Source organism: Macrotis lagotis, chromosome 7 (assembly GCF_037893015.1).
Source record: "Macrotis lagotis isolate mMagLag1 chromosome 7, bilby.v1.9.chrom.fasta, whole genome shotgun sequence".
NCBI lineage: Eukaryota > Metazoa > Chordata > Mammalia > Peramelemorphia > Peramelidae > Macrotis > Macrotis lagotis.
Genome location: NC_133664.1, coordinates 212,586,511 through 212,607,876, shown reverse-complemented (window position 1 = coordinate 212,607,876; position 21,366 = coordinate 212,586,511). Strand labels below are relative to the sequence as shown.

At 35.3% G+C, this 21,366-nt stretch overlaps 1 protein-coding gene across 6 annotated transcripts in view; it reads left to right on the top strand.

Moving 5' to 3' along the window:
* FGD4 (FYVE, RhoGEF and PH domain containing 4) overlaps window positions 1-21,366 on the top strand; it is a 292,080-nt gene that overhangs the window by 248,505 nt on the left and 22,209 nt on the right. For all 6 annotated transcript variants that reach the window (XM_074194757.1, XM_074194756.1, XM_074194758.1 and 3 more), the window contains 4 exons: window positions 12,622-12,794; window positions 14,441-14,471; window positions 14,680-14,772; window positions 15,188-15,313. In XM_074194757.1, the coding sequence (XP_074050858.1) occupies window positions 12,622-12,794; window positions 14,441-14,471; window positions 14,680-14,772; window positions 15,188-15,313 (423 nt within the window). The remainder of the gene's footprint in view (window positions 1-12,621; window positions 12,795-14,440; window positions 14,472-14,679; window positions 14,773-15,187; window positions 15,314-21,366) is intronic.

The window sequence follows — 21,366 nt, the reverse complement described above, 5'->3', positions numbered from 1 at the left end:
CCCAGACTTTTAGAATGTTTATAAATAGCTCTATTCTATTCTCTTCCTCCCCCCCCCCACCCCACTGATTTTTTTTTTTGTGTGTGTCTGCCAGAGGCCATTATTTTCTTCAGGGCTGTGGAAATTACATTCCACAATAGCTCACCATTGTTTTTGTTCAGTTATATCAGTTATGAACATACTGTCCATAAGGTTTTCTTGACAAAGGTACTGGATTAATACAAACTGAAGTTAAGTGATTTGTCCAAGGTCACCCAGCTAGTAAGTGTTTGAGACCAGACTTGAACTCAGATTTGTCTGACTTTTCCCACAGATCTCTATCCACTGAGTACACTTAGCTGCCTCCTAGGCAAACAGAGGGCTACCCAAGGTCATACAGATAGTAAATGTCTAAGACTGCATTTTAATCAGGTATTCCTGACTAAAAGAACAGCAAACATTTCTAGTGAATGATCTGGCTTCCCCTTTGACTCACCTTAGGCTTAGTCTTTTATGCCTTGAGTAACAATAAAGTCATGATAATCCTTCCTATCTCCTTTTGGGAAACTGGATAAACCCATATAAAATAAATGTTGCTTCTACCACATCATGATATTCCTGACCTTTTATTCTTTAGTGTAATATAACTTTTTTGTGTCTAAAATCTGTGTAGTATCCCATTAGTCATTTGGTCAGTAGAGCAAAGTAGAGTATACTATAATTTTTCCTATATTGTTAATGTTCAGCCATGAACATTGATTATCTCTCTGATTATTTAGGGTTTATGTTTTCATAAAAATTTTGTTATAAATATATATATATATATATATCTCCTTATATACATATGTCTTGGTAGGTTAAAAATTAGGGATGGGATTGGAACTTTGATTACATTGATATTCCTGGATTAGGCAAATTCTCAGATAGTCTATACAGTTTGTTATTTTTAATGGAATTTCTCTAGTTCTTTTTTCTTACTAATATATAAAAAGGCATGTAAATTTTTGGAACTTTTATAACTTGCTACTTTTTCTAATACTACTAATTAACTTAATTTTTTTCTTGATTCTCTGGGATTCTCTAAATAAAACTTCACATTGTACTGCCCATGATACCTCTGGTGTGAGTCTGGACTTATGACAGTCAGGTCGAGTAGAGATACTCACACACGCAATGTTGGGATGCAAGAATCTACTAAATTTGTTTTTGGAAACTCAGACTTTTTATCACAAAAACTTATCTCAGGAATTACCAGTTAAAGGAGACTCAGTTTCACAATTTCCTGGGTAAATTTACAATATTTGTTCTTAAAAATCTGTATACTTTTCAATCAGAAAAGCCTTTTACAACCACTTCTGGAGCCACAGATTATCCCAGGTCAGGGTTCACTGGAGAGCCAACAAATCTATATAATAAGCTATAATACATACATATCTCTGATGGAAAAGGTCACCAAGGATATGTGTAAATCACTCCCAGGAGCTGGGCCTCTACAACATTGTTTGATGATTTTACTTCCTCACTGTATTTAATAGTAACACTAATAATAATAGTTAAATTTATTCAGCATTTTTTATGGACATTTATCTCATTTTATCCATACAGTAACCCTGGGATATAAGTGAGATGATGAAATGAAACTTAATTAAACAGAGGTTAGACTTCATGTCTTGGCAGTCTGTCCACCCTCCAACTAGCTTCCTGTTTACTTCTTCAGTTTCTTTTACTGTTATTGCCAAAGCTTGTATTTCTGGCACAATCAAACAATAACAAAGATAGAAATCTTAGACCCCAATTTATTTTGATTTATGCTTGTTCTTAGAATTAGATACTTTTAAAGGAAGGGTCATCCTTTCATGATCCTTAAATACATAGGCCATTTAAACTTTTTTTAATTGGGCATCTAGAGATTGAGCAGAGCCACAATGGTGGAAAACAGACAGGGACTCACCTAAATTCCCCTCCAAACAACTTCATATAATGCTTCAAAACAAATTCTGGTCATAATTTCAGGGTGGTAAAAAGTGATTGTGATTGCTCATAGAGTAGAACACAGGCCAAGAGAGCAGTAAACACCACTCTCTTTAGGTCATACCACCTTGGAAAAACTGAAAACTCGCAAACGCCCCAAACTAGTCCTAAAAACAGTTGTATAAAAAATCTGAAGCTTGGAATAGAGCTCCTCAACCCCAGAAGCACAGCACAGCTTTAATATGAAGGTAAAAATTAGAATGGAAAAACGAGCAAACACCATAAAAGATCCTGACCATAGAAAATTATTATGGTGACAGGAAAGATCAAAATACAAACTCAGTTGTAGACAATAAAGTCAAAACTGCTATCTTTAAAGCTTCAAAGAAAATGTGAATTGGTCTTAGGATCAAAAACTTCCTGAGAGGATTCAAAAAGGAGTTTAAAAATCATGTAAAAGATGTTGAGAAAAAGTTGGGAAAAGAAATTGCATTGATTCAAAAAAATGAAAAAGAACTTGGTAAAGGAGGCACAATAAAATAGGCACTAAAGAAATAAAACCTTAAAAATCAAAATTGACCAAATGGTAAAAGAGGTACAAAAATCCAATGGAGAGAAAACTTCTTTAAAAAGCATAATTGGCCAAATGGGAAAATTGTACAAAAATAACTGAATAAAAAAAACAGATTCTCTAAATAAAACTCTATGTTCAGAACTATTTATAGCAGGTGGTGTCAAAAAATTTGACATTGATGGGACCCCCATCAATTGGGAAATGACTAATCAAGTTATGGTATATGATTGTGATAGTATGCTATTGTGCTATTATAAGAAATTATAAGCAAATCACTCTCAGGAAAATCTGGAAAAATTTACATGAACCTGTTGCAAGGTGAAGTAACTAGAGCCAATGGAACAATATATTCAGTCACAGCAATATTTTATGAATTTATGATGAATGATATTGCTATTCTCAGCAATACAATGATCTAAGACAATTTCTAAACAAATATGATGAAAAATCTATCTCCAGAGAAAGAATTGAAGAAACCTGAATGTAGATCAAAGCATACTGTGTTTTTTTTTTTTAAACTTCACTTTTCTTGGAGGTTTGGAGGGGTCTATTTTCTTTCAGAATATGATTAAGATGGAAATATTGGTCATTGGGGGGCAGTTAGATGGCATAACGAGCACTTAGCTTGGAGTCAGGAGGACCTGAGTTTAAATCCGGCATTAGAAACTTGATACTTAATGTCAAATGTGACCTTGGACAAGTCACTTAATACTACTTACCTCACATCCAGGGCCATCTCCAATTGTGCTGATTCATATCTGGCCACTAGATCTAGAAGACTCTGGAGAAGAAAATGAGGCTAGTAACTTAGCACACAGTACCCACTCACTCAAATCCATGGCATCAACTGCCTGATGTCATGGTTTTCTTTGAGAATGAAAGACAAGCATCCTCATTATGGCAATATGCTTTGCATTACTGCACATGTATAACCTATATCAAATTAATTGCCTTCTCAAGACTTAGGGGGAGGAAGAGAAAGAATTTGAACTCAAATGTTAGTTGTTTTCATATGCAATTGGGGGAAATATTAAAGATTTAAAAACCAAAATAATTTTTAAAAGATTTCAGTTAAATTATTGTTAATGGCATTTTCTGCATTTCTTGATATAATCACAGAATTTTTTCTTTTTTCTTTATTTGCACATTACTAAAATAGTCTTGTTGTAAGAATATACATCATGCCCTCCCCCCCACAAAAATATAAAATATCATGAGAAATTAAGAGAAAGAAAGAGGCAAAAGAATGTGTTCCAGTCTGTGTTCTGATACCATCAGCTATCAGGTGGATTACAATCTTTATCATAAGTCTATCATAGAAGTTATTTCCATATTTTCCCACAGTTTCTATTGTTGATTGTAATTCCCTCCATCCATTCTTCCCCACTACCATCTATTTTCTCTCACTTTTCACTCTGTCTCTTCAAAAATGTGCTGTGGGGCAGCCAACTGACACAGCAAACAGAGCACCAGCCCTGAGGCCAAGAGGTCCCAAGCTTACATGCTACCCCAGAGACCCAGCAACCACCTGGCCCCTTGGTCCTGGAACGGCCACCCTATCCCACCACCTTGAAAAATGTTAAAAAAAAAAAAAAAGCGTGTTATATCTAACTATCCTCTCTATGATGTACCCTCCCCTCCCCCTGTGTCCCCCTTTTCTCCTTTTTCTTCTAGTTTTCTATACCCTATTGAGTGTATATGCTGTTTCCTCTCAAGGCTTCTTCATTCCCTATCACCTTCCCCCCTTCCATACCATTGCAAAAGCTATTTCTTGCCTCCTCTACATAAAATATTTTAGCCTAATCTACCTCTTTTCTCTTACTCCCAGTACATTTCCTTTACACCCATTGACTCCATTTTTACAATTTATTTTACCTTCAAATTTGGCTCACTCCTGTGCCTCATAAATAAAAGCTCCTTATATCTGCTTCAAATGAGAAGGTTCATATGAATATTATCAGTATCATCTTTTCATGCAGGAATATACACAGTTCATCATCATTAAGTCCCTCATAATGTACCCTTCTTGTCCACCTTATCTGTGTTTCACCTGAGTCCTGTACTTTAAGATAAAACTTTCTGTTCAGCTCTGGCTGTTTCAACAGAAACATTTGAAATTCTCCTGTCTCACTGAAAGTCCATCTATTCCCTTGGAAGAGGATGTTCAGTTTTGCTGGGTAGTTGATTCTCAGTTGCATTCCAAGCTCTTTTACCTTCCAGATTATTATATTGCAAGACCTAGGAGCCCTTAATATGGATGCTGATAAGTCCTGTGTGATCCTGACTGTAGCTCCACAGCATTTGAATTGTGTCCTGGCTGTTTGTAATATTTTCTCTCTTATTTGGGAGTCCTGGAACTTGGCTATAATATTCTGGGGGTTGGTGGGTTTTTTTTTTGATCTCTTGCTGGAGGAGATCAATGGATTCTCTTGATTTGTATTTTACTGTCTGCTACTAGGATATCAGGGTAGTTTTCCTGTAGAAATTCTTTAAAAAATGAGGTCCAGGTTCTTTTCCTGATCATGACTTTCAGATAGCCCAATAATTTGTAAATTAGCTCTCCTGGATCTGTTTTCCAGATCAGTTGTTTTTTCAATAAGATATTTCACATTTTCTTCTAGTTTTTCATTCTTTTGGTGTTGAATTATTGTGTCTTGATTTCTTATAAAGTCATCTGCTTCCTTTAGCCTGAACCCAATTTCTATATTTCTTGGAATCTTTAGATGCAGAAGCTTGGACTTTCTCATCTTCAGAGTGTGCGTTTTGGTCTTCCATGGCACCAAAGTAATTGTCTATCATTAGGTTCCTTTTTTGTTTGCTTACTCATTTCCCCAGCCTGTGTCTTGATTTGGGGTGCTTCCTGAACTTCTGAGAATTATTGGAACACCCCCGTAAGGAATCTCAGTTCCTTCAAGGTCTTATGGGAGGGCTCTGATTGCTCTCCTGTTCTGTTGAATGACCACATACTCACCCCTCTGTCACAGGGCTGTGAGGAAGGTCTCTGCCAGGCAAGTCCCTGCTGGGTACCTCCACAGGCCTGCTTCTATTTCCTTGGATCTAGGCTGTGCTGGGAATGGTGAGCATCTTTGGCCTGGGCTTCACACTCACTCTGGCAGACATCTTCCTGCTGTCTTCAAAGTTGTGCTTGGTGCTCCCTGGAGTGGCAGGTCAGGAAACTGCTTCTGCTGGCAGGAGCCGGGGCTCTCAGGGACCCAAGCACCCTAGGGATATTTCCCAGAAGGCTGAAGCTCCTTCTCTCTGGTGCCCCCTCCAGCCCCATGGAACAGAGCCTTCCCACTGTTTTCCAGGTTATCTTGGACTGGAGAATTGCCTTACTGAATCTTTCTATGGATTCTGTCTCTTGAAAATTTAGTTAGAGTCCTAATTTTAAAGTTTTTGGAATATTTTGGAGAGAGCTCCTAAGAAAGGCTGCTCACCTGCCAGCATCTTGGCTCTGCCCATAATCATAGAATTTTTATTGGTAAGATTAAATTTACAGTTTTCCAAATGTCAGACTATCCTTAAATTCTTGTAGAATTCTAACCTGTTCATAATGAATAATTTTTAAATAGTGCTTTTGTATTTCACTTTTATAGCACATTTATGTTTTTTAAATTTTTTTTATTTTTCTGCTTCCTTCAGCCATTATCTACCAAGACATAAATGTCCCTTTCATTAGTACCTCCTTCATTCATGTAAATCTTCTCTGTTCACTTATAACTTATTTCTTGTACCTATGGACCAGAAAGTTTTTAAAAACTTTGTCTTTTAAGATTATACTTTAGGGTGGCTAGGTGGCGTAGTGGATAAAGCACCGGCCTTGGAGTCAGGAGTACCTGGGTTCAAATCCGGTCTCAGACACTTAGTAATTACCTAGCTGTGTGGCCTTGGGCAAGCCACTTAACCCCATTTGCCTTGCAAAAACCTAAAAAAAAATAGATTATGCTTTGTATATTTTTATAGTGTTTACTATGGATAACTAATTTTTTTATATAGTCTTTACTATGGATAACTAAATTTTTTATGGATAAATGAGATATTATGCCATCTTTTAGCAAAAAAAAATGTGTTAATGTAGTGACTCCCAACCACATTAAATTAGGATAAAGTTGAGTATTGTAAAGATCTTTGGTATTTAGTAAATTAGGCTCTTGTTAACAAGTCCTACTTTTCCCCTATTTCATACACTATACCCTTCACCAATTAATCTTTAACATCACCTTTGAAAAGAAAACAACTAAGGACTATTTCCACATACATTTAATTACAACCCAATTCAGTGAACTTTTATTAATCACCTACAAGAAGAATTGTACTCAGAGAATGCTATGGGTCAAAAAGTAAACAAATACATATTAATTTGGCATATAAGAAAGCACCAGCAACTAGGAAGTTCAGGGTAAGTTTTACAAAGAACTTTACTCCTGAAGTGAGACATTCAAGACTACAAGTGTAAGACAAGAATAAGGAAAGAACTCAATATGACCAAAATGGAACCTATCCATTCTCTAAATTTCTCCAGTTCTCTTGATAACACTTCTGATCTCCTAGTTATTCACTTCCATAAATTTGGAGTTATCTATGACATTTCCTTCTCTTTCAACCTTATATCCATTCAGTTATCAAGTTTTGTCAGAGCTGTCTTCTTGTTTTTTTCATCCTTTTTCTGTTTACTTATGCAACCTTTTTAGGCCCTCAACACCTGTCACTTGTGTTATAAATGTTCCAATGAATACTTATTCCGGAGTGATTAAAATGGTTTTTTATTAAGACATCTTAATAAAAAGACACACCTCTCTCAAGGTGGGAGAGGAGTGAGGAATCCCAGAAATGTTCGGACTTTTATGCAGTTTGAAAGGCTTTGTTCCTGTCCCTTCATGCCAATCATTGGTTAGGGTCACAATCTAATTGATACATTGGTCCCCATATGTTTTCCCCACCCTGCTCGTTATACTAACAAGCAAGAACAACTTCCTCCTTCAGCATGAGCAAAGGAGAAGGTATAAATTCCTTTAATTTAGAACTAGGTGGGATGACCTGGCCTAATATGTTTTTTTTGATTGGGTGAGGTTAAGTCTTTTGCCTTGACTCACATACCTGCCCATCTTTCTAATGTAAACTAACAATTTTCCCTTCCCATTCTCGTGGAACTCAAACACTCCCATATTCTTTACAACCTGGAATACTGAAATAGATTCTTTTTATTTTCTTTTTTTAGAATTTAAGGAGCTGTAATGATATTTTAGGCTTAGATATTTTAAAACATAATCCTGAGAAATAGCTGTTATGAAATAAATTCTTAATTGGGCTACCTACCTCTATTGTTTTCTACACTGGTGCTACATTAATATTCATAAAAATAGTAAGATTTTTTAAATATCCTATACATTCAAAAAATCTTCAACACCTTCCTATTGTCTCTAAGATAATGTAAATTTCTTAGTCTAGCATTTAAAACCCTCTTAGTTATGTAATCTTACTTTATAATGCACCAACCAGCAAATACTCTTTCCATTCAACTGACCTGCTACCTGCCCCCATGTTCACAATATTCTTTTCCACTAACATAGTTTTACACAAGTGACCATTCTCATCAGAAATGTATTCCTTCTTCATCTCCACCTTGTAAAATCCTTAACTTCATATAAACCACAGTTTAGGTGTCACTTACTACATAAGAGTTTTTAGATCTAGGTGTTCTATCTATGTCCTCCTTGTCCCCAGTTACTAATTCTTTTTCTCTCTTGAAATTACACTATTTTATAGATATTTTATATTTAACAATTCAATTAAGTATCTAATATGTATCAGGTACTATGTTAGGTACTAGGGATACAAAACACAAAAAAGCTCATTCTATCACTGCAACAATCAGGCACAATATTGAGGTATCTGAGATGGAGAATACCATCTAGACTCAATGAGCTTAATTCTGTTAGTGTAGTTATATATACATATATGTGTGTGTATGTACATATATATTTATATATGTATATATATATGAATATTCAAAATAAATATCAGTTCTGGAGGGTACTAGAAACTAGGGCACCAGAAAAGGTCTCATAATAAAGAGGTAGAGCAGAATTGAGCAGAATTTTGAAGAAAACAAGGTATTCTAAGATTGTGGTGTCAGAGTCAAATAAAAAATGGATCATTATCTGTGGACCACATACTGAGAAAAACCACAAATTAACATGTTTAATTTTATTTTTATTTATTAAACAGTTTCCAATCTTGTCTGGGTTATACTTGTGAATTTTGTAGTTATTTGTAGCTAGCATGTTTGCCATCTCTATTCTAAGAAACTAAGGTGAAAAGTGAGTATGTTCTCCCACTTGGGGGACAAGTTTTGGAAAGAAGATTTAAAGTGTCTTATGAAGAATAGTTTAATTGGAGTAATAAAGTAATGTCTGGAAATATAAGTTAGGACCAGATCACAAAGAACTCCTTCAACCTTTGTATCAAATCTATGATGAGAGTCTAATTGCCAAGATAGGGAGCAAACAGGGCTTAAATAAATTATATGAAATGATATGAAAGAATTTTCGATATCACAAATGAGAGAAAAGCAAATTAGCACAACTCTGAGTTTAATTTTTTTTTTTAGTTTTTGCAAGGCAGTGGGGTTAAGTGGCTTGCCCAAAGCCACACAGCTAGGTAATTATTAAGTGACTGAGTCTGGATTTGAATTCATATGACCAGAAAGGACAATGATCAATGTTGGAAGGGATGTGGGAAATCTAAGATGCCAATATATTGTTGGTGGAACTGTGAACTCATCCAATCTTTCTGGAGAGCAGTTTGGAATTCCAACCAAGGGGTAACAAAAAATGTGCATACCCTTTGATCCAGCAATACTGTCTATACCCTGAAGAGATTATGAAAAAGGGTAAAAAATATCATTTGTACAAAAATATTCATAGCAGTCCTGTTTGACCTTGGGTCAAAAGGTATGAACATTTTAATCATGTTCTTAGCAATGGCAAAGGATTGGAAATGAAGTGAATGTCCTTCATTTGAAGAATGGCTGAACATACTGTGGTATATGTACGTGATGGAACACTATTTATTGTTCTATTAGAAACCAGGAGAGATGGGAATTCAGGGAAGCCTGGAAGGATTTGCATAAACTGATGCTGAGCAAGATGAACAGAATCCCAAGTACACTGTACACCCTAACAGCAGCATGGGGATGATGGTCAAACTTAATGGACTTGCTCATTCCATCACTGCAACGATCAGGCACAATACTGAGGTATCTGAGGTGGATAATACCATCTGTAACCAGAGAAAGAATTGTGGAGTTTGAACAAAGACTAAAAACTATTACCTTTAATTTTTAAACAAAGTTATCTTTTTATATAATTTTACTCTCTTATACTTTGTTTCTTCCTTAAGGGTTATGACTGCTTATGACTGCTCTCCCCTCATATCCAAATTAGATCAATGCATACCATGGAAACAATATAAAAACTAACAGACTGCCTTCTGTGGGGGATGGGGGGAAAGGAAGCAAGATTAGGGGGAAAATTGTAAAATTCAAAATAAATAAAATCTTTCTGAAAAAAAAGTAATGTTGGAGAACCCTACCTTAAGGCCTTACCCAAGTTGGGTTTTTAAATAAGTCTTGACAGGACAGAGCCAAGATTTCAGTGTAGAGGTAGAAATTCTCAGAAGCTCTCCTTCAGAACCCTTCCAATGCCTTAAAATTACAATTATAATTCAAAACAAATCTTATAGTGGTGTAATCCACAGAAAGCTTGAATGAAATAATTTTTTGACACAAGAAAACTTGGAAGATCTGCATGAATGGTCTACTCTGCCGGGTCCACCATGTTGGTGCAATCCAACTCCAAACTTTCAGGAACAGCTCATGGGGTGCCTGGGTCCCTGGGAACACTCAGGTCCATGGTGGTTTCCAGACCTCTCAGCCCAGGGATTCACCAGGGACAACCTGGAAGGTCAACAGGAAAACTCTACCACACCAGAGTGAGCACAGAACCCAGTCCAGCTCAGGTGTCAACAGACTTGATCCCAGGAACCAGTAGCTCCAGAGCCACCCAGCATCTGCTTCCAGAGCATTCAGCCCACAGATAGTAAGGGAATTGGGGGAGGCTGTCAAGGTCTCTTCACTATTGCTAGAACTGTATGCTTTTGTTTTGCCCAAACTCAGATCCAGGTTGCAGTCTGGGGCCCTCCTTGCTGCCATAACAGAGCATAGACCTACCTCACAGTTCCAGGGTAGAGGGGTGTGCTTGTGGTTATCCCCACCAACCAGAGCACAGGCTAGGAGAGCAGTCAGAGCCTCTAATAATATACACTCAGAAGATGATAAAGTCAAAGATTCTGTATACAAAGCCTCCAAGAAAAATAGAAATTTTTCTCAGACTATAGAAGAGCTCAAAAAAAGATTTTGAAAACCAAGTAAGGGAGGTAGAGGAAAAATTGGTAAGAGAAGTGAGAGCGATGCAGGAAAATCATGAAAACCAAGTCAACAGCCTGGTGGAAAAGATACAAAAAAATACCAAAGAAAATAACATGTTAAATAGCAGTTTAGATCATATGGGAAAAAAGCAGTTCAAAAGGTGAAGAATGCCTTAAAAAGCAGAATTGACCAGATGGAAAAGGAGATAAAACTACTTTGAAGAAAGCAACTCCTTTCAAATGTAGAATGGAGCTAAGGGAAGCTGTTGACTTGGTAAGAATCAGGAAATGATAAAACAAAACCAAAAGATTGAAAAAACAGAAGAAAATGGGAAATCTCTCATTCAAAAAGCAACTGTCCTGGAAAACAGATTCAAGAGGATAATTTAAAAATGATTGGGCTACTTGAAAGCCATGATCAGGAAAAGAGCCTCAAATTCATTTTTTAAAAACATTCTTCAGGAAAATTGCCCCAAGAAGCAGAAGGTAAAATAGAAATCAAGGGAATCCACTGATCACCTCCTGAAAGAGATCCCAAAATAAAAACTCCAGGAATATTTTAGCCAAATTCCAGAACTCCAAATCAAAGAGAAAATATTATAAGCAGCCAGAACAAAATCATGGTACTACAGTCAGGATTACACAGGATTTGGGAGCATCTACATTAAGGGCTCTTGGGCCTTGGAATATGATATTCCAGAAACCTAAAGAGCTTGGATTACAACCAAGAATCAGCTACCAGCAAAACTGAACCTCCTCTTTCAGGGAAAGGATGGATTTTCAATGAAACAAGGAATTTTTAAATTTTCCTGTTGAAATGACCAGTGCTGAACAGAAAGTTTGATCTCCAAATACAGGACTCAGGTAAAGCATAGAGAGCGTAGACAGGAAGGGCAAATTATGAAGAACTTAATGAAGTTGAACTATATGTATTCCTATATGGAAAGATGATACTGATAACTCATATGAACATTTTCATTTATTAAGGAGTTAGAAGGAACATATATAGACAAGGCAGAGGGGGGAGCTGAATATAAAGGTATAATATAAAGATGAAGTCAATGAATGAAAAAAGGAATGTACTGGGAAAAAAGGGAAAAGAGAGGGAGAATGGGCTAAGATATTTCACATAAAAGAGTGAAAAAAAAGCTTTTGCAATGGAGTGGAAGGGGAAAAGGTGAGCTTTCATTCTCATCAAAGGTGGCTCAGATTGGAAATAAAATACACACTCAGTAGGGTATAGAAATCTTTCTTACCCTAGAGGAAAAGGGAGAAGAAAGGGATGGGGGGGGGTATGTAGCTGATGGAAGAGAGGGAAGATTGTGGGAGAAGGTAGTGAGGTACAACAGACTTTTGGGAAGAGACAAGATGAAAGGAGAAAAGTATTGAAGGGACTTCTCTGATGGACTTAAGATAAAGAATGCAATCCATCCCAAAGACAATGCTGAAACATTTCTGAACACAGATTGAAGTACATTTTTATTCTTTTTCTCTCACATTATCTTTCTTGAGGTTTCTCTGTCATTGTGGGGGGGAGGATTATGGTTACTTTTTCAAAATTACAATACTTTCACATTTAGTTATGTGAAAATAAATGTAAAAAAAAATCAGTCTTGGAGTTACTACTCATTTTTTTTTTGCTTCTTTGTATTTCATCTTTTTCTTTACAGTTCAACAACATGTTACTGTACTGTGTCCCAAAATTCAGCTTAGTGGGATCTAAATTCTCAGTTCGAACTAGAGTTGGTATTGATGGGATGCAAATTATAGAAACACACAATGAAGAATATCCACACACATTTCAGATTTCTGGAAAAGAACGAACATTGGAACTACAGGCAAGGTATATGAACCTTTCTTTTCTGGCATGTCAAAAAAACAAATCAAAAGAGTCTATGGACTTTTTTGAGTCTACTGGAATGCCTATAGGTAATTCCCCAGAATAAGATGTTATTTAAAGAACAAATTAGAGGATACTCTAGAAAAAATAAACTTAAGTTACTTTGCAGATATATTTTAAAAGAAAGAAGCTAAAGGTACTTAAAAATGACATGATTGGAAATGTAAAAAAAACACCTCATTATAGGAAATAAGAGGGGAAAATTTAACATAATTCATATGAATTTATAAATCTCAAGATGCAAATAGATCAGTACTAAAAACATAAAATGCATTATTAACACATCACCAAAGAAGATAGTAATAATTGGGATCTATAATGTCCTATCTAATGTCCTATTTTGCTTGGAAGGAAAAAGTTAGTTTTTACTCTACAGTTTTGTGTGTAGAACTCTATCTTACTCCATTTGGTAAGGGTTCCTAAACTACTCTCTTAGTTGTCTACAATTGTTTTATTTTCCAATTTAGAAAACAGAAATTTTCCAACTGTTTATTTAAATATAGGTATTTGAGTTTTTCTTTAGGCATCAAATTTGAGGTGGAATTCTTTGTTTTCATTTGGTGTTCATCTATAATAAGAGGTACTTGAAAAAATCTAAAGAGAGATGAAAACAAAATTTAAAATATTGTTAGAGTTATAAAACAGTTAACTTGTGGAAAGGCTTTTTTTAATGGATATTTTTACCTCAACCAGAGCAAATTTGAAGGAATTTATTAATGGCTAATGCAGGCATTTTCTGGTATCTCTGCACCTAGAATAGGGTATGTCTGAACTGGCAAATATGGAATTCTGGTTAGATTCAAAGAGAATTTGCCTTAAATGATTAGTATTATATTTTTGAGTCATCTTATCTTCTTTCTGGAAGCAGCACTTAAAAATAACAAACACTTTTATCGGTTCATGTTAGCAACAGAATATTAGTTACATGTTCCAAGAAAGGAAATATTACAAAGAACTCCATAAAATGCTTATGGAAACAAACTATGGTTTTATTTTGAGTTTTCATTGAGAGTTTTCTAGATTGCTTTTTTTAAATAAATGCTCTTGAGTTGGTGGACTGCAGACACTATTCATCCTGGGGTTGAATTTGTAAATCATCAGTTCACAGATTTGAAGCTGGGAGGAACCCAAGAGATCAATTATCATTTAGTCTGAGCTTCCTCACTTTACAGATAATTGACTGGAGGTCCTTAGAATGAATTTCCCAGATAGGATGAATAGCTGGGATTGAAGTGGGTCCTCCAACTCCACAACATCACACTACCTCTTCAGGTTCCTCTTATGATATCACATACATAAAGTCACTCAGGGGAAATTATCTGATGACAGTTTCATTTTATAGCAATGCAGGGATAGAAGCCAGATAGTTCTCTCATCACAGGACTTTAGATACTAAGTGAATTAAAGTTTGTTTTTAAAGATATTCTTTGTTGAATTGCCAGAGATGTTAAATTTTTATTATGATTCTTTGCCATGCATCACTTAATTTTTTTTTGGAAATTTTGGAATAGGATTAAAATATCCCATATGTTTAGTTGTAAGTCATATTTTTCACAATTTATTTTTAATTTTGCCAATTTACTTTTTAGTTCTGAGCAAGACAAAGAAGAATGGATTAAGGTAAATATGATTCCTATCTTCAGTTTGACCTTTCCATATTCTCTATATATGTCTAGATATACATATTTAACTATATGTGATGTCTATTGGAAAGAATTTATTTAGTGGAGGGTGAAACGTTTACTGTAGTAGACTTTGTTGTTACTGTGTTTTCATCAGCTTTACATAATATTCATTAATGTTCATTATGAATTTTTTACATTTTTAGGCATTTCAGAATACTATTGAAGCTTTCCATCTAAGGCATGAAACCTTCAGAAATGCTATAGCAAAAGATAATGACATACACTTGGAGGTTTCTGTAAGTTCTTAACTTTTTTGAGTTTTTTTTGTGTTTGTTTTTGCAAATGATTATTGCCAAGGGCTAGATTTATATACTTTCTGTGGATTCCTGGGTTATTGGAAATGCATTGTAAGGTGGGGAGAGGGGTTGTTTATTTTTTAGCAAACTCTTTTCCTGTGCAAAGTCAGAAAAGGGTTTTTTTTTAGTCAGGATATTTCTGTTTTGCTTGTTTAGGTTTTTTTTTTAATAAATGCTCTACTGAGTGACCTTTCCATACATTTTTTCGTTCAAGTCTATAGGATATCTCTTTACATGGGGCTTCAGCACTGTGATGTGAACAGTACAGCAGTGTTGTTAATGGAACTATCCTTTGGGAGAAGATAGTAATTTTCTCTACTAAAATATTGCACAATTGGGTTCCTTGGCTTTTTAGACTGCTGAACTTGGGAAAAGGGCTCCAAGATGGATTCGAGACAATGAAGTAACAATGTGTATGAAATGCAAAGAATCTTTTAATGCACTGACAAGGAGAAGACATCACTGCCGAGCTTGTGGACATGTAAGTACCAGTTTGTCACCTATGATCATCTTTTTGTTCACCATCTCTAGTTGTCCTGATCAGAATTTTGCTTCTGAACCCAGATGATTCCAAAGGAGTGACTTTGCAAAGCCGTCTCACTTAAATCCAATTCACTTGCAAGTCAAGATATCACCTTCCTGTTGGCATTGATCTTCTTGGAGAACTAAGGACAAACCACAATAATAATATGTTATTCCTAAAGTAGTTGACAGCAATGTTAGCAGACACTGATTGTATGAAATGACTAACTCACAGAACTAGATGGAACTTTGAGAAACTATATATTTTTAATCATTTATTTTTTTCTAAGTTTTCATTAAACCAAAAGACATGATTAATTTAAACCAATCCTTAAGTCAGGAGATGCTTCTCTTTATAACAGATCATGTTGCTAGGGTAACTGGGTGGGGGAGATACAGCTGTGGTTCCTTTCAGTGAAGAATTCAATTTCTGACTTGGAGGTAAGAAAGTCTGAGACTGAGCAAACTGTTTACTAATTACCACAAAAAGTCCACAAACTACTACAAAGTTTGTAAGAGGTCCTTTTAAGAAGAAGCTTCTTAGTGAGATTATTTTTTTAAGAAAAGGCATAGATTTTAATTCACAGGTTGCTTCAAAAGTTCATGAGTTACAAAAAACTCACTGGTTAATTTTTTTAGCAAGGTAAAGAGTTCTTAAGACAATAAATTTAAGCACAGAAAAACTTTGGTTCAGAGAAAACAGCACAATTAAGACAGGGGGAAAAGGGGAAAGGGACCAACCACAAGATAGTGATTGGCTTTAGATTAACATGGATCCAGCTACATGATGAATGTGGTGGTTCACTTTGAGGATGATGCTCCCTAAGAGCAGGTTGACCTCCAAAGGAGAGGAGCATGCTGGAATACATAGTAAAGAAGTGCATAGGGGTTTTGCATTGCAGGAAGAAGTCTCCCAAATTCTTAGTAAATTATCATTATTCCAACTTCAAGCATTGTTTTACTTGAGTGATATATCCAAAGCAAGAGTGGACTCTGTTAGTTTGGATATTTCTCTCTCAAGGCAAGCAATATTTGAATTTAGGATAATAGCAATAAGAGTTGTTTCTGAAAGTCTTGTGTCAACAATGCAGAGTACTATATTAATAGTCATTTCCACACAAGATACTCTGTTGGGTGGCACAAGAAAGGTGGGATAGGAAAGAAAAATTTTAAAAATAATGATGAGCTTTGGCCTGAGAGAGAGAGAGAAACAATCAAGTGACCAACCTTTTATTAAACTGCTGGCATTATTATTAAAATCATTAAATTACCCAGAAAAAAACTCTGATTATAGATATATAATGAGAAGTGGAATTCTTAGTGGTGATGAAGTCTTCAAGAATAGCATTCTGTTAATTGTAACAAAGCCTGGAATACTATCCAGCCATTAATTTATAGTCCATTTCCATATTAGCTGTGATATAGTTAGGTAATAGACACTACAAATAAGTAGTAAGCTACATGTAAAATTGAGAAAGTAGACTGTTTTACTTTGTGGAAATTAAGTAGTACTTTCAATAATTTCAACCTGCTTCTTAAAATAAAAGCCTATATTTTGAAAAAAGCACCTTCAATATAGCTAATATAGCTAAAAGTATTCCTTCAATATAGCTAAGATTTATGAAACTCCATAGTCTACAAAGAATCAGTGATTAAACTGAAAGAGACTGCAATCTAATATGCAACAATAGCTGAAATATATAGTGTATTAAATTTTGCAAAGTACTTTATGTACCTTGTCTCACTTTATCCTTAAGTAGGTATTGTAGAAAATATTTTTAAAAAAGAATTTTTAAATGGAGCAGCTAGGTGATGCATTGGATAGAGCACCAACCCTGGAGTCAGAAGGACCTGAGTTCAGATTTGAACATAGTTCTTTGGAAGTGCTCTAGTTAAAGCTTCTATGTGTACAGTTGTTTTTCAGTTGTGTTCAACTCTATGTGACCCCATTTGGAGTTTTCTTGGGCAAGATAATGGAATTTGATATTTCTTTCTCTAGGTCATTCTACAAATGAAGAAACTGGCAAAGAATATTTATTGACTTGTCCAGGGTCACATAGTGAGTTTCTGGGGACAGATTTGAATTTAGGAAGATGTCTTCCTGACTCCAGGCCTGATGCTCTATCCAGTGTGTCACCTGGTTCCTTAAGTTCTGGTTCTTTCATCTCTGGCTCTTAAAAGTTTAAGTCAGGTATAAGACAAATCATGATGCCATCAATTTTCCTCTGGTGTCAATGGATATTTTTCTACTTCATATAGTAAGGCATGTTCAGTACTTGAATGAAGGCTTCATTATGGATGACATTGAGTACTTTGAAAATGCCTGGGTGCATACCTCTAATATTATATTGATTATTTCCAGTTTTCATTAAACAAATGGTATTGCAAATTATTTTAAGGTCAGCTCTTATATGTATTTATTTTATTTTGTTTCTTATTTTTTTATTTTATTTTTAGGGGGGTTTTTTGCAAGGCAAACGGGGTTAAGTGGCTTGCCCAAGGCCACACAGCCAAGTAATTATTAAGTGTTTGAGACTGGATTTGAACCGAGGTACTCCTGACTCCAAGGCTGGTGCTTTTTCCACTACACCACCTAGCCACCCCTAACTCTTATATGTATAATGTAAAAAAAAAGATTATTCAACCAATGCCTACCTTCTTCAAGATCTCTTCAATACAACAGAATTCTAATGCAGGAAATGAATTTCATTAGTCTGTTGAAGTCAGTTATAAAAGGATATTGTATACAAGATCCTAGTTATTTCATTTGTTTTCAAGCAACAAATGTTTATGGAGGTTTTTTTTTAGGTTTTTGCAAGGCAATGGGGTTAAGTGGCTTGCCCAAGGCCGCACAGCTAGGTAGTTATTAAGTGTCTGAGACTGGATTTGAACCCAGGTACTCCTGACTCCAAGGCCGGTGCTTTATCCACTATGCCACCTAGCTGCCCTATGTTTATGGAGTTTTTAAGAAATTTATATAGTAGATTTCTTTCTCCTATCTATTAGGTTTTTTTTAGTTTAGTTTTTTTTTTTTTTGCAAGGCAAATGGTAGTGGCTTGCCCAAGGCCATACAGCTAGGCAATTATTAAGTGTCTGAGACTAGATTTGAACCCAGGTACTCCTGACTCCAAGGCAGGTGCTTTATCCACTATACCACCTAGCCACCCCCTATCTATTAGTTTTAACTAAAGCTTTAGTTTTAACTAAACTTTTTTTACTTGGTTCTTTTTTATTTTTTTCTTTCCCAGTTATATGCAAAAACAAATTTCATTTTCAAACAAAAATTTTCATTCCTTTTCAAACAAACATGTTCCTAATTTCTCTTGTCCTCTCAACCCACTCCCTGTCATTAAGAAAGGGGAATACAGGTTAAAATTGTGCACTTAATATAGGTTAAAATGTGTACTCATGAAAAAAATATACTACATAGTAATATCAATAGTCATGTTGTAAAAGTAAGCATAACCTCCCCACCCCCCAGAAAAGAAAAACCTCAAGACTAATAAGGGGGGGGGTGAAGTATGCTTCAATCTGTATTCATACACCAATAGTTCTCTCTTAGGAATGGCTAGAATGCTTTATCATGAGTCCTTCCAAGTTCTCTTTTGTCACAGCATTGCTGAGAAAAGGTAGATCATTGACAGCTGATCATCTTGCAATATTGCTGTTACTTTGTACAAAGTACATTTCCCGTTACATCTGCTCATGTAAGTTTTTTACTGTTCATCATTTCTTATGACATAATAGCATTTTATGTCAATCACATATCGTAGTTTGTTTAATCATTCCCCAACCAATGGGCATTCCTTCCATCTCTGACTCCCTGCCACCAGAAAAGAGCCATTATAAATATCCCTATACAAATAGGTTCAGTTCTTCTCACATTTCATCTCTTTTGGAATATAGATCTAGCATTGTCACTGCTGGCCAAAGGATAGGTGTTGTTTGGACATGGTTCCAAATTGTTCTATGAAATTCACAGTCCTTCCAACAGTGCATCAGTGTCTCAATGTCTTTTCATCCCTTCCAACATTTGTTATTTTCTTCTGTCCTACTAGCCAATCTAATAGTTATAAGGTAGATTTTCAGAATTGTTCCAACCAACAATTCTCCTATCAGTAATGAGATAGGACATTTTTAAAATTGATTTAAATAGATTACTTTGAAAAACTCACTTGAAAACTACTCATATTTCTTGATTGTTTATCAATTGGGGAATAGCTTCTTTATCAGAGAAACTTATTCAATATTTTTCCCCACAGTTACTATTACTTACTGTATTTCCCTCCAGCCTACTTCTTCCACCCCCTTTTATTCTATTCTCTTTCTCCTTCTCCAAAACTCTCAAAAAGTGTTTTGCATCTGCCTACCCCCTCCCACAATCTTCCCTCCCTTCTATCATTTACCCTCTTCCCCCTTGCCCCACCCCTTTCTCCTATTCCTTTCCTCTCCTACTCTCCTCTAGAACAAGATAGATTTCTATACCCAATGGAATATGTATTATTCCCTCTCTCTCTGCCAGTTCACTCACTCCCCTTTATCTTTTCCCTTTTCTACTCCACTACAAAAGGTTTTTCTTGCTTCTTTTCTATGAAATAACTTAGTCTATTCTACCTCTTCTTTCCCATTCTCCCAATACATTCATTCCCCTCTCACCTATTAACTCCAGCTTTTTAATATATTTTAATATATTATACCTTCAAATTTAACTCCCATCTATGCTTTGTCTTTATATATGCTCCTTCTAACTGTCCTAATTAAATGATAAAGTTCATATGAGATATCAGTATCATCTTCCCCTGCAGGAATATAAGCTGTTAAAGATTAAATCCATTTTTATTTGCCTTTCCTGTTTACCTTTTTTATGCTTTATTTGAGTATTTGAAGATTAGATTTTCTATTTAACTTTGGTCATTTCATCAAGAAAGTTTGAAAGTGCCCTATTTCTTTGAATGTCCATCTTTTTCCCTGAAAGAGTATATTCACTTTTTCAGGACAGTTGAAACTTGGATATATTCCAAGCTTTTTTGCCGTCTAGAATATTATATTCCAAGCCTATGATCCCTTAATGTTATTTTGTGCTATCCTGAGTGTAGGTCTGTGATATTTGATTGTTTCTTTCTGACTACTTACAATATTTTCTTGGAAATTCTGAAATTTGACAATAATACTCCTTGTAGTTTTCATTTTGGAATCTCAGGAGGTAGTCAATGGATTTTTTCAATTAAATGGCATATAGGTTTGGTTTTTTTGATCCTGGCTTTCAAGTAGTCTAATAATTTTTGAATTATTTCTTCTGGATCTGGTTTCCATGTCAGTTGTTTTTCCAGTGAGGTATTTCACAGTCTAGTTTTTCATTCTTTTGGTTTTGTTTTATTGTTTCCAGATTTTTCACAAAGTCATCAGCTTCCCCTTGCTCTATGCTCTATTTTAAGGAATTATTTTTCTTCAGAGAGCTTTTGTATCTCCTTTCCATTTGACCAGTTCTGCTTTTTAAGACATTCTTCTCCTAGTTGACCTTTTGGACCACTTTTTCCATTTGTCCCAGTTTGACTTTTAGGACGTTATTTTCTTCACTATTTTTTGGTATTTCCTTCACCAAGCTGCTGACTCAGTTTTCATGATTATCTTGCATCACTGTCATTTCTCTTCCCAATTTTCCCTCAACCTCCCTTATTTGATTTTCAAAGTCTTTTTTTTTTTTGAGTTCTTCCATGTTTTGAACCCAATTTGTATTTTTCTTGGAGATTTTTGGATGCATAAACTTGACTTTTTTATCTTCTTCTGAGTATGTATTTTGTTCTTCCATATGACCAAAGTAATTGTCTGTGGTTGGATATTTTTACTTCTGTTGTTTCCCATTTCCCCAGCCTATGACTTGATTTTAACTCCGTTAAAGTGGGCTTTGCTTCCAGGATGGAGGACACTGTCCAAAGCTTTTGAAGGTTTTTGCAGTGTTTTCAGAATTAGCTCCAGGGACCTGTAAGTTTTCAATTCCTCCAAGGTCAAATG